Below are 10,914 nucleotides of genomic sequence, written 5' to 3'. Positions count from 1 at the left end.
TCATGCATCTTGGGCCTCCTTTCATCCAAGACAGCCTTAGCCTTTTTTGTCTTTCATGAACGTTCATGACCTTAACTCTTAAAAAGTATAGAGCAGTTATCCTGTGGGATGTCCTCAGTGTGGGTTTGTTTGATGCCTCCCCATGACCTGATGCAGGTTGTATACTTTGGTGGGAGTATCACAGAAGAAGTGATGTTTCCTCCTCAGTGTGTGATGCCAGGCCAGCCTTGTGCGTTTACTGCATCTCCAGTGATGCTAACGTGGATCTCTTGGTGAAGGCTGTTACCGAAAGGGACCTAGCCCCTGGCGGGTCTGCCTAGGGCTGGCTGGTAGTGTGTGGGTTCTTGACTTCATGCAGGAAAAATTTCATAACCCAAGTCCCAGATGACTATGAGGGAATGTTTATTAATCTGGGACAGTAAAACAAGGAAGGGCTTAGCACAGAAGAAGCAGCAAGAGAGCCTGGGCTGGGCTTCCCTTGCTCTCTGGGAAGTCAGAGAAAAGGCGGCCTGGGGAACAGGTTCAGGGGCAAACCTGGGACGAGCTCCCGCTGTCCATTGCTCCCCTGGTTGCAAGCCTCCTGGGGTCCTCCAGAATTTAGGAGATGCAGGCCTGTGGGGGAAGAAGAGGAGAAAGGAAATAGCGGGGGTGCTGAGAGGGAGAGCGTGTGCTGGGTCCGTTGTCTTGAGGTTTTTATCTCTCTCTTGCAGGAGGGAATATTGGGGGGGGGGGGGTCTCAGGGCAGGGTTTTAGCAAATATTCATCCGTTTTCTAGATGTGCTCCTTCAGGGTCATGGTCTCCACTGATTGGTCACTGTCAGGGCAGGGGGTCATTAGTCACTGCAGCTGGTCCTGGTGTCCACACCTGGTTTGACTGCTTTTCTGGGCCTGGAGCTGAAATACGCTGAGGCCTGGATGTTCTCTCTCAGGAGGTGACCTCCTGGATCTGCTGTAAATTGCTCGGCCAGTTTGTTTAGCTGTCTGTCTCAGTTTCCTGTTCTACTTGTCCTGGTTTGCTGGCCTGTTTCAAGGCGACATTCAAGGGTTTCTTGAGTAAGATATTTTTCTCTTTGTAATTAAATATGTATTCTGTAGGAAAATACTTTGAGATTATGTCAATATCCTGCTCCCCAACAAAATTCCACCCAATAATATTTAATTTTATTGATTTCAGAGAAGAAGGGAGAGGGAGAGAGAGATAGAAACATCAATGATGAGAGAGAATCATTGATTGTCTGCCTTCCGCATGCCCCCTACTGGGGATAGAGCCCGCAACCTGGGCACGTGCCCTTGACCAGAATTGAACTCGGGACCCATCAGTCTGTTGGCTGACACTTTATCCACTGAGCCAAACTGGCCAGGGCTCTACCCAATAATTTTAGCATTTATTGTTGATTATTGCCTGGACCAAATAATGCTATGATAATTACAAAAAAGTGATTTCTCTAACTGCTATTGGGTAGCTGCCTAAGAGTGGAATTGTTGGATCATATGGAAAGATTTTTTTCTTCTAATTAGTTTTATTGTGGTAAAATACACATAACATAAAAGTGACCATTTTAACCATTTTAAGTGTACTGTTCAGTGGCATTAAATCCATTCACATTAGTTTTTTTATTATTATTATTTATTATTATTATTATTATTATTATTATTATTATTAACTAGAGTCCTGATGCATGAAATTCATGCATAGGTAGAGTCCCTAGGCCTGGCCAGTGATCAGGGCTGATCTGTGGGGCTACCGGTGGGGCAATTGGGGGCGGGGAGCCCTGCTGGCACCCAACTTGGCTGACCTGGGGCCTGCGAGCTGGGGGCAGCTCCTGCGTTGAGCATCTGTCCCCTGGTGGTCAGTGCATGTCATAGTGACCCTTCGTTCCACTGGTCGTTCTGCGGTTCGGTCAATTTGCTTATTAGGCTTTTATTATATAGGATTTCAGAGAAGAACGGAGAGGGAGAGAGAGATAGAAACATCAATGATGAGAGAATCACTGATCAGCTGCCTCCTGCACACCCCCTACTGGAGATCAAGCCTGAAATCCAGGCATGTGCCCTTGACCGGAATTGAACCTGGGACCCTTCAGTCCGCAGGCGGACGCTCTATCCACTGAGCCAAACCGGCCAGGGCCATTCACATCGTTGTGTAACCATCTCTACCACCCATCACCAGAACTTTTCTTGTAAAACTGAAACTGTCCCCATTGAGCACTAACTGCCCCTCCCCCTCCCAGGCCCTGGCCCCCACCATCTACTTCCTTTCTCTCCGATTTTAAGGTCATTCATCGCTGGTGCTCATGTAGCTCCCAGTTTGGCCAGCAGCAGCCCCTCAGGCTGGCTCCTGCATCTGTGTGACAGGTCCCCATCTTAGAGCACTTTCTTACTTTCTGACACACCAACGTGTTCCAGGCTCAGGTACTCTCCCTGCCTCACTACCTTTTTTTTTTATTATTATTATTTTATTTTTTTTAAGGGGATGATATTCAGAAGCCAAGATCTGGGTGTTTGATGCTCTCATTGCTATTGAGTAGTTTCAGTGGACAGAGTCAGGAAACAGATTTTTGTTTAAATCACAAGTCCAGCCCTGTAATGGTTCACAGGTCAGTGCTCTCCCCGCTGAGCCAAACCAGCGAGGGCCACACTGACACTGTCAGCCCTGCTCTGGGGCTCTTCTGCACTCTCCCGTTCCACTGTCGCATCTTCTCCCCCCCCCCCCCCTCGGGAAGACCTGGCCCTTCCTATCAATACGCCCGCTACTGTGCTCAGTCCCATAGCACACATGATGGTTTCAGAGTCACTACCCCCATTCCACCCCCGAAAACAAATCTCCTACACAAAGTTCAAAATCTCTTTGCAGTTTCTTCTGTCTTCAGAGCAAGTACTGTGTCCAAAAATTGCATGGGCTGGTTCTCTTGTATTTCTGTGTGGTTTTGTTTTTCATTTGAAATGCAATTATGTTCATTTCTTTTCCATTTTATCCCATCTTAAAGCTCTTTTTCTTCATCCCTGTTGATTTAATTTCATTGTTGACTAGCGGAGGCATTAACTGAGTTAAAGAAAACGATGTAAAGAGGGATGCTCAGAGGGTGTCATCCCCTCTTTTTAATTTCGATCCCCCCACAAGCCTTGTTGGTTTCTCTCCTGTGTTTGTTTTGCAAAAACAAGCAGATATGTGTATATTTTATCTCCCTTCTTTATTACACAACTAGAGGCCTGGTGCACGAAATTCATGCATTGGGGGAGAGGGGTCCCCTCAGCCCGGCCTGCACCCTCTCACAATCCGGGACCACTGGCTACTAACCGCTTGCCTGCCTGCCTGCCTGCCTGATTGCCCCTAACCACTCGCCTGCCTGCCTGATCACCTCTAACTGCTCACCTGCCTGCCTGATCTCCCCTAATGCCTCTGCCTTGGCCCCCGCCATGGTGGCTTTCTCTGGAAGGATGTCTGGAGGGTTGTTTGGCTATCAGGTCTAATTAACATGTTACGCTTTTATTATTATAGATAAGCACCAAATGACCCAAGTCTTTTGTACTTTTCCCCCAAATTGACAAGATGATCTGGAAGTCACTCTATTCATTCATAGAGGCCGTCTTCGTTCTTCTTCACGGCTGTCCGGTGCTCCACTCTGGGTGCGGCATAATGTATCAGCCTGTCTCCTGTGCACAGGCATTTGGGGTGCTAATATTTTTCATTTACAAACAACAATAATAGCCTTCTCTGTGTTAACTTGCATATTTTTAGAGCTGTGGCTTCAGGGCTGATTCTAGAGGGGGCTTGTTCTTACAGCACAGACATATATCATAAGATTAAATCAGGTATGATGTGTGTGTGCACGGCCTTTCTCCCAGGCAGCAAGTAATTCACGGGCGAGGTCGTTGTCGGACAGCTCTGCAGTGTTAGTCAAACTGCTCTCCCATGGCATTGCACTTTAGTCCTGGATTTGCGTTCTGGGCCAGGGATCAGGGGCCCAGCTGGGATTGGGGTTTAGTTGAGGTTGGGGCTCAACTAGAGTTGGGGCTCAGGGCTCAGTCCAGGGCTGGGCTCACTCAGGGTCATGGGTGAAGATCAGAATCAGCTTACGGCTCATCCAAGGTCAGGGGTCAGCCTGAGATCAAAGCTTAGTCTAGGATCAGAGCTCAACCTGGGACCGGAGCTCAGCCTGGGATTAGAGCTCCATCCAAGGACCAGCCTGACCGAGGATTCAGTCCCGGGCACAGGCTGAGTCTCAGAACACGCAGTGTGTCTCGGTTACTGTGTGCACGCCAGCGGTCCCTGGTGAGGCCGGCACGGAGGCCGGCTGTCCTACTGCACAGGGTGGTACCTGGGAAAGACTCGGCTGCCTTTCCCACCCCACCCCAGGCCTCAAACCGCAGCTGCCTACACAGCTTCCTGAGTGGCCCCTCTTCCCCAAACCTCCCTTTCAGATCCGTTATTGCTCGGTCACCTCTAGTGACAAGACGTTACCGCCTCCTCAGGCAGCACCTCGACCTGGGCTTCCCTGAAACGGTTCCGCCCCCACCCTGAGTAGTGAGCCGTGGGAGAGGTGCTGGCAGGAGCCACGGCCACCTGAATGCCCTCCCCGAGCTCCTGCCCACCCCGCCTCCATGGGCACACGTGTGGGCCTGGCAGGGGAGCCTGCCTCCCCCTGGAGACCCCAGGGCAGGACTGTGCCTCGCCTCTTCAGGTTCCCCAGGATCGGCTCTACTCCCCCAACTTCTCACCCCCACTTGGTGCTCACACCTCAGTCCTCAGCCATCTCCGATTGGGTCAGTCTGAGCACGGTCAGGTGGACATGGGTGGGAATGGGGGTGGGGTGAGCCCCCATTTTTCCTGTGAGCCCCTCTCCCCAAAGGGGAGGGGCTATCCTGGGTGGGGGTCCCTAGCTCTGCTCCTAGTAGGGCCAGCTCAGGGGACAGGAGAGACAACCAGCGGTGAAACGAAAAACTCTGCTAAGTGGGGTCCTGGCCTTGGAGAACCCTGTGTTTGTAGGTGGTCGCTTCCCACTGTGTGACCCTCGATAGCTGGTGCCACCTCTTCAGGCCTCGGTTCCCCTTTCTGTGGACGGGTGGGCCACAGGCCTGTCTGGCCCTGTCATGGGGATAAAGTGGGGCACGTCCGCACCTTCAGCAAAGTGGCCAACAGAGCCCTGACCGGTTTGGCTCAGTGGATAGAGCGCCGGCCTCTGGACTGAAGGGTCCCAGGTTCGATTCCGGTCAAGGGCATGTACCTTGGTTGTGGGCACATCCCCAGTGGGGGGTGTGCAGGAGGCAGCTGATCGATGTTTCTCTCTCATCGATGTTTCTAACTCTCTATCCCTCTCCCTTCCTCTCTGTAAAAAAATCAATAAAATATGTATTTTTTAAAAAGTGGCCAGCGGTGCTCATGCTCATGTGTGTGCAATCACTTGACACACACTTATTAAGCACCTACTGTGTGCCAGGCACAGTTGAAGCAGTTGGGAAGACAGTGAAGGAGTAGCTGGGTGCTGGAGGGAGTCACCTAGCTGGGCAGGGTGGCAAGTGCTTTTGGGTGGTGCATTTCCCCTCCTTCTGGGTCCCCTACCCCTCTGGGCTTTCGAGGAACAGAAGGGGACAAAGGAGGGGGTCTTACAGCAGGAGCAGCTGCAGCGCCCTCCAAGGACCTGGGGTGGGAGCGGACCGTTGGGATGCCCCTCCCCTCCCACCCTCCCAGGCCTCACCCCCACCCTGGGGGTACCTCGAACATAACAGGAAATTTCAAATAACAGGAAACCAAGACAGGGCAAGGCAGCAGCTCCACCCTGCCCCGGGGCCAGCCACCCTGGGCCTCAGTCTGCCCTGGGGGACTGCAATGAATGCTACAGGGTCCCCAGTGAAGGCTTCTGACGCCTGCTGGCAGCTGGCGGCCAGTGGGCACAGCCAGCTCATTATCCTGCACTACAACCACTCCGGCCGGCTGGTGGGGCGGGCCACGCCAGAGGATGGGGGCCTGGGGGTCCTGCATGGGCTCTTCGTGGCCATGAGCTGTCTGGTGGTGCTGGAGAACCTGCTGGTGCTGATGGCCATCGTGACCCACATGCGGTCCCGGCGTTGGGTCTACTACTGCCTGGTCAACATCACGCTGAGTGATCTGCTCACCGGCTTGGCCTACCTGGTCAACGTCCTGCTGTCCGGGGCCCGCACCTTCCACCTGGCCCCGGCCCACTGGTTCCTGCGGGAGGGCGTGCTCTTCATGGCCCTGGCGGCGTCCACCTTCAGCCTGCTCTTCACCGCCGGCGAGCGCTTTGCCACCATGGTGCGGCCGGTGGCCGAGAGCGGGTACACCAAGCGGGGCCGCGTCCTGGGCTTCATCGGGCTGTGCTGGCTGCTGGCCGCCCTGCTGGGCCTGCTGCCCCTGCTGGGCTGGAACTGCGTGTGCTCCTTCCAGAGCTGCTCCAGCCTGCTCCCGCTCTACTCCAAGGCCTACATCCTCTTCTGCGTGGTCATCTTTGCCGGGATCCTGGCCACCATCACGGTGCTCTACGGGGCCATCTTCCGGGTGGTGCGGGCCAACGGGCAGAAGGCCTCGCGCCCCCCCTGCCGCCGCAAGGCCCGCCGGCTGCTCAACACGGTGCTCATGATCCTGGTGGCTTTCGTGGTCTGCTGGGGCCCCCTCTTCGGTCTGCTGCTGGCCGACATCTTTGGCTCCAACATCTGGGCGCAGGAGTACCTGAGGGGCATGGACTGGATCCTGGCGCTGGCCGTGCTGAACTCGGCGGTCAACCCGCTCATCTACTCCTTCCGCAGCCGGGAGGTGTGCCGGGCCGTGCTCGGCTTCCTCTGCTGCGGGTGTCTCCGGCTGGGCCTGCGAGGGCCGGGGGACTGCCTGGCCCGGGCCGTGGAGGCCCATTCTGGAGCCTCCACCACGGACAGCTCGCTGAGGCCCAGGGACAGCTTCCGGGGCTCCCGGCCGCTCAGCTTTCGGATGCGGGAGCCCCTGACTAGCATCTCCAGCGTGCGGAGCATCTGAGCCACGGCGGGGGAATGTGGTCCAGCCGCCAGGTGCAGGCCCACGCAGGCCCCCCTCCTGCCCTGGACGAGGCCCAGGAGGGGCGGGCCAGGGGCCTGGGAGCATGCAGGGAGGCACCAGGCAGTGGAGGGAGAGGACGGGACAGGGCAGCCAGCCCGGGGTCCCAAGGCCCCGTGATCCTCCTTGCAGTCCCCCAGTCTGCTGATGCCAAAGAGGCAACCGCTCATTGGAACAGAGGGCGCCCTGGAGTGGGGACAAATGGGGTGACTATGTGTGCCCCAGCTCCTGTGTGATTCTGGGGAAATCCGGGCTCCTTTCTGGGCCTCCGTGGGGCTCCCAGGCAACAAGGGGCAGCCTGTGGAATTGATGACGGTGGAATTGACAACATGGAAGTTCAATGATGGCATGAGATGTCTCCGCCTCCCTCTTATTCACGTTTTTGCAGAGGGAGGATGGCACAAGGGCTGTGGGGCAGCCAGGAGCCTGCAAGAAGGCATGTCGGTGGCCAGGGAAGGCCTTGGGCCTGTGTGCTTGGTGGTGGTGGTGGTGTGGGTGTGAGGGCAGGTGGTTGTGTGTGTGTGTGTGTGTCAGAGAGAGAGAGAGAGAGAGAGAGAGAGAGAGAGAACAGAATGGCTTGTGCCCACGAGCATGTGCTGTGCCTCTGCATATGCACAGACATCTCTGTGGCCTCTTGCGGAGGGTGTGTGCGCACACCTGTGTGTAACCGGACTACTCTTCTGAAAGCATTTGAGCAATACAAGGCTACGGTGGAGGGGGGGGGGCAGTGACAGTTGACACCCTCCCCTTCTCGCTCACTTCCCCTTTCCTCCCCCATCTCTCCTCTTGGTTTCCTGGCAGCCTCTTCCTCCACCTCTAGGTTCTGCATCTCTTGGGACCGCAGTCTGGGGCCAACAAAAGGCCAGTGGTCTGCTTCTCCTGGCCTCGGGAGCCTTGCCTATGCTCTGGAGTGCTTTTTAGCACTGACAGCTTCCCCCTCCCCCCTGTAAAATGGGCTGGTAACAAGCAGAACCCACAGCGAGAGGGTGTTGTTGCTCCGTGCTTGCCACGGCGAAGCGCATCCATGTGTCCCACCGAACGGCTGGCGATGGTGAGAGGTTCCACATCTAGCCGGGACAGGAAGCCCACGTGGCTGCTGAGCACTGCGTCCGTGGCCGGTGAAACGGAAGAGCTGACCTTTGGGTTCGTTTGCATTTAAGGAGCCGATGGGACAGCGCAGGTGCACACCCTCAATACCTGGCCCCCTCGGCTGGTAGAATGTTCTCCTTCTCCATCCTCCCAGGACCCAGCCAGGGTCTTCCTGTCTCTGTCTCGCCAAGTTCTCAGGGCAGCCCCCCACGTCTGTTTCTCCGCCGCACGACGGGGGTTTGGTGACTGGAAACCGTTTACTGCACTGTCCAATGTAGCAGCCGCTGGCCGCGTGCGGCTGGTTATCATGAGCTAGAACGAAAGGAAAATTTCAAAGTCAGTTGGTTGTTTTGGTCGGCGGGAGCTGCCGTATCAAAGCGCCAGGCATGAGGGGGCTTAAGCCACAGACAGGTATTCCGCCCCAGTTCGGGAGGCTGAAGTCTGAGATCAAGATGCCGGCAGGGTTGGTTCGAGGGAGGGTCTGTTCCTAGAGTTTGGTGTTGGCTGGCAATCTCTGGTGTTCCTTGGCTTGCTGATGCGTCGCCCCCATGTCTGCACCCATGTTCACATGGCATTCCCCTTGTGTGTATGTCTGTGTCCTAATTTCCCATTTTCATAAGGACACCAGTCATATTGGATTAGGGCCACCTTAGTCCTGTACGACTTCACCTTAACTCATTACATCTGCGACGACCCTATTTTCCAAATAACGGAGGTCCTGGGGGTTTGGGACCTCAACATATACATTTGTCCCACAGCAGCCATGCGGCCACATTCGAAGCGCTCAGTAGTGACATGCGGCTCCCGGGAACTGTTCTGCACACTGTCGAGGCAGAATGTTTTCATCATCATGGAAAGTTCTGTTGGACGTGGCCAGAAAGAGTTTCCAGCCTGTGTGTGGGTGCACAATAAGCTGGAGTAATTTTTACATTCCCCTGATGCCTGTTCTGGGTGTGTTTATCTGGGGCAGCAGTAGGCAGTGTGGGGTGAGTGGGGCTCACCCCCAAAACTCTCAGCCTGTGTTCTGGGGCCCGTGTTGAGCTGGCTTAGCTGCCCCATCTGCCCTGCCTGCCCTTTGGGTCTCAGCTTTAGCATCACCTCCTCCAGGAAGTCTCTTCTGATTCTCCCGCCCCTCCTTAGGCCTCCTCTGGACTCCCACAGCTGTTTGTGAGTCCCACCGTAGCACCAATCGCCCCTGGTCACCCATCTACCTCTTCCCCTGGACTGCAAGCCGTGGCAATGGAGATCTTGTAGTGTCTGCATCACTGCTGTGTCCCCGGGACCTGGCCCAGGGCCCAGAACACAGCAGATACTCGGTGACCTGGAGCTTTGGGAGCACTGGACTCAGCAGTACGCCTTCTGCTGAGCCTGGTGAACCTCTTCCCCTCCTCCTTCCGTACCCCAGCCCTCTCTCTAACGGTGGCAGAATCGTCCCCAAGAATCCTTGTCTTCTGCTTGTTAGATGGCTCAGGTGTCTGCAACCCATTGTCATTCTCCAGCTCTGCTGAACACCCTGGGCCTCAGCTTCTTCGTCTGTCAAATGAGGACGCTGACAGCCTCTGCCATCCTGGGATGTTGCTAACTCGAAACATAAAAAGACCCTGGAACTATTATGTGTATGCTTTTAAATGAATAAGAATAACAACGCCTTATTTATCACTCGGTGCCTCGTGTTGTGTAATCACCTTTGTTTTAACTCATGTAACCCTCACAAAACCTCTCCATTAACTCCATTTATAGATGAGAAACTGAGGCCCAGAGAGGTCAGGTAACTGACTCAACGTCACACAGCTGGGAAGCAGTAGAGCTGGGATTCAAAACCAGGCAGGTGGCTTTTTGATTCCTGCGTGTTACTGCCTCTTGAATGAATGAATGAATGAATGAATGAATACCAATTCCTTTCCTCCTCGGAAAACTCAAAATTCCATTTCATTCTTTGAAGGAGGACTAGTTGAACCTCCATATTTTAGACAGAAAAACAGAGGCTCAGGAGAGCAGGCAGCATGGGCAGCTCTAGGCAGCCATGTTCAGGCGCCTATCTTTTTTTTTGTTTTGTTAATCCTCACCTGAGGATATTTTTTTTATTGATTTTTTTTTTCTTTTAGAAAGAGTGGAAGGGAGTGAGGGGAGAGAGAGAGAGAGAGAGAGAGAGAGAGAGAGAGAGAGAGAGAGAGAGAAACATCTATATGAGAGAGACACCTCAACACATTGGTTGGTTGCCTCCCTCACGCACCTAGACTGGGGCTGGAGATCGAACCTACAACCCAGGTACGTGCCCTTGACTGGGAATTGAACTCATGACCCTGTGTGAGCTGACACTCTAACCACTGAGCAACACTGGCTAGGGCCAGGCCCCTATATTGACCTGTCTCTGGATGAATGTGTGTGTGTGTCCTATGTGTTCCTATCCTGACCTGGGAGAATGGGGGTGCAGATGGAAGAAGCAGGTAATAAACATTTGGTGATGTGGGCCAGAATGACTTCTTTTTTTTTTTTTTTTAAATATATTTTATTGATTTTTTACAGAGAGAAAGGGAGAGAGATAGAGAGTCAGAAACATCAATGAGAGAGAAACACCAATCAGCTGCCTCCTGCACATCTCCTACTGGGGATGTGCCCGCAACCCAGGTACATGCCCTTGACCAGAATCGAACCTGGGACCTTTCAATCCGCAGGCCGATGCTCTATCCACTGAGCCAAACCGGTTTCAGCCAGAATGACTTCTTATCTCTTTCCCTGCCCTGCCAGGGCACTCCTGACTCCTCAGGCCTAGGACCTCCCTG

The 10,914-nt window shown here is 54.1% G+C and overlaps 1 protein-coding gene across 1 annotated transcript; it reads left to right on the top strand.

The window, feature by feature from the left end:
* The first annotated feature begins 5,812 nt into the window (after positions 1-5,812).
* S1PR4 (sphingosine-1-phosphate receptor 4) lies at positions 5,813-10,758 on the top strand. The gene has a single exon (XM_081090645.1). It carries the CDS (start codon positions 5,828-5,830, stop codon positions 6,983-6,985), a length of 1,158 nt encoding a protein of 385 aa, XP_080946771.1. The 5' UTR covers positions 5,813-5,827; the 3' UTR covers positions 6,986-10,758.
* The last annotated feature ends 156 nt before the right edge of the window (positions 10,759-10,914 follow it).

The sequence above is a fragment of the Myotis nattereri genome, assembly GCF_964212035.1.
Source record: "Myotis nattereri genome assembly, chromosome: 5".
NCBI classification, from domain to species: Eukaryota; Metazoa; Chordata; class Mammalia; order Chiroptera; family Vespertilionidae; genus Myotis; species Myotis nattereri.
The sequence above is the reverse complement of the archived record's forward strand: the minus strand, read 5'-3'. Positions and strand labels throughout refer to the sequence as shown.